The 2,716-nt window shown below is 38.5% G+C and overlaps 1 protein-coding gene across 7 annotated transcripts in view; it reads right to left on the bottom strand.

The window, feature by feature from the left end:
• LOC109958158 (adhesion G-protein coupled receptor D2) overlaps positions 1–2,716 on the bottom strand; it is an 83,507-nt gene that overhangs the window by 33,038 nt on the left and 47,753 nt on the right. For all 7 annotated transcript variants that reach the window (XR_002274632.1, XM_020596579.1, XM_020596581.1 and 4 more), the window contains one exon: positions 2,030–2,168. Coding sequence is in view for 6 of the 7 variants with exons in the window: in XM_020596579.1 (XP_020452235.1) it covers positions 2,030–2,168 (139 nt within the window). In the remaining variant the exon portion in view is untranslated. The remainder of the gene's footprint in view (positions 1–2,029; positions 2,169–2,716) is intronic.

Raw genomic sequence — 2,716 nt, 5'->3', positions numbered from 1 at the left:
TATATATATGTAAGAATGAAAAATGTGAGAGGAAGGTGTCATTAGGACAAAACTTACTGGATGAAATCTGGATGAATTAGATGCTGCCTACCTTGTTTACCAGCAAAATACACACATGCCACACATGAGCTCTCAACCAAATTAATCAGTGAGGTACCAAACTGTAAACTGTACGGTGAAATTAAAATCCTTCAAAACTACTACTTCTGAAGTGAAGATTTCAAAAAGCAAGGCCACATTTTCTGCCCTCTTCAAAAGAGATGGTACATTAAGAAAAAAAGGCACACAGCCCATTGAATAGTTCACTCTTACTTATATATTTGGATTCCATCCTTCATTCTAATTAAAAAATATCACACAATCGGTGGCCTTCCTTGTTCTTTTTAAGTGATGGTTGTGCTTTTTGAGTAGCAAGGCCAACAAAGTAATCAATTTAGGAAGCAATCTTGTCATTTGCCATTATGTTCAGATCCAAAGACAGCTCGTTCAAACCCTCTGATCAACTAGGAAAAACTGTGGGAAAACTGAATTAGAGAAACCCTCCCCTCTGTCAACAGCTACTATTCTTGTAAACTTAATCAAAGCACCAAAGTCCCAAACGTAAATGTATTAAAAGCCTAGAAGTACTGTAATAATTGCCTGGTTCAAGAGGCAGCAGTTTTTAATTACAGTGGCTTCACAAAGACCATTCAGACCACTTCATGTTTTGTGCACTTTATTGTGTTGTCTAATTTTAAATAGTTTTAATTTGCCCAAAACTCTACACTCAATAACTAATGAGTGAAGACATGTTTTTAGAAATGTATATATATAAAAAAAACTATATTCTACAGAGTTTAAGTCTGGAGGACAGTCTGATACCGGTCCTGAAGCTTTGTCTTGCCTGGATGCTTTGGGTTGCTGTCATTGCCCCGGTCTCAGGTCATGTGAACTCTGGACCGGGTTTAATTCAAGTATCTTTCTGTATTTGGTTTTATTCATCCTTCTCACAACTCTGACCAGTCTCCCAGTCCCTGCCAATGAGAAGCCCCCAGTACAGTAGCATGATGCTGCCACCACCTTGCTTCACCATAGGGACTGTATTAGCCAGGTGATGTGCAGTGCCTGGTGATCGCCAAACACAAAGTGCTTGGAGTTCTGCCCAGAGTTCAGTTTTTGCCTCATCAGGCTAGAGGATCTTTTTTCTCATCCTCTCAGAATCCTTTAAATGCTGTTTGACAAACTCCATTTGAGCTGTCATATGTCTTTCACTAACCTGACCATTCTACCATAAAGACCTGATTTATGAAGTGCCACTGAGATGGTCAGCTCTCCCACAGGCTCTCTCAACGCTGCAGAGGCTGTTGGGTTTGATCACTTCTCTAACCAAGACCGTTCTTTATGGTTACTCGGTTTGGCTGGCGAGTCAGCTCTAGAAAGAGTCCTGGTAGTTCCAGATGTCTTCCATTTCATAGTTGTTCAGGGAACTGTGCTCCTGGAAACACTTAAAATGGTTTTGTACCCTATCCCTCGACACAATTTTATCAAGGAGGCCTACACAGAGTTCCTTGGACTTCATGGCTCAGTTTTCATCCTGACATGCAGTGTGAATTATGGGATGTTATACAGTGTAGACATGCCTTTCTAAAATATGTCTAAACAATTCAATTTGCCACAGACAGACTCCAATCATGTTTTAGACATGTTCTATTTAGAGCAAACAGGATGACTGTTTTTATTAAACAGTCAGCAGTTAATAAATACATATTTTAATGTTGTAATTATGAGTTACTGGGTGTAGATAGATGGCAGTCATATTCATTTGAATTTAAATCATACAATGTGCAATAAGTGAACTGTTCTCAATACTGCACAGCTGTACTGAGAATACTGGATAAGGTGCTCCAAGATGGTACCTTATTCACTCTTATGAAAGTTACTCACACAATACATATTTTAAAAAAAATTCATGAAAACTATACATTTGAATTTTTGGCCTTAATGCAATAAGCATGATTTTGTAGTGCATGACACTGGTCTGACAGCTCACCTTTGGTCCTCTCATCCTCCTTTCTCAGGTCTGGCATGTTGCTACAAGTGTAGGTAGGGCTCGTCTCCTCATCGTTGCGTGGAAAACTGATACGACGAGAACTAGTAGCTGAACTGGAAGGTCGGGAACTGGTACAGTTCTGTAAAAGAATATAAGAGTGTTAACAGGTAAGACAACATGTAAGGAAGCTAACTGATAAGAACAATATCAAGTACATCCATACTTTCCTAGTTGATCAGTGGGCAACACCAACAAGTAACACTTTAAAAAAATATCTTCAAGTAATATCAGCCTAATTGTGAGGTAATTTTCTCCAGCTATTCCAATTTACACTGCTTGCATTAAACACAATACATCAAATAAATATCACCTAGTTTAAAGGTAACATTGTGTATTGACAGAAAGTGCACTGAAGAAATCTTTATTAGTTAGAATGATTAATAGTGGCCTTTTTAACAAAAACATTTCTTTCATTACCAATGATATACATCTCATTAAGCAGCCACAGTCAGCAACGGGCTGTTGTAAAGTACTTCATACAATTCCAGCATTAAACCTGAGCATCTGCTCTATGAATTTAACTCGGATAGCTTCCAGTCAGACCAACATAAACGGCAATCACTGAAAACCCATTTGTTTGTACAGCTCTCAAACAGACTTGGAGCTTCTACACAACTAGCCTCTTGT

The sequence above is a fragment of the Monopterus albus genome, unplaced genomic scaffold (genome assembly GCF_001952655.1).
Source record: "Monopterus albus unplaced genomic scaffold, M_albus_1.0 scaffold31.1, whole genome shotgun sequence".
In the NCBI taxonomy this organism is placed as follows: Eukaryota; Metazoa; Chordata; class Actinopteri; order Synbranchiformes; family Synbranchidae; genus Monopterus; species Monopterus albus.
Note: the sequence above shows the minus strand (reverse complement) of the source record. Positions and strands in the feature narration are given on the sequence as shown.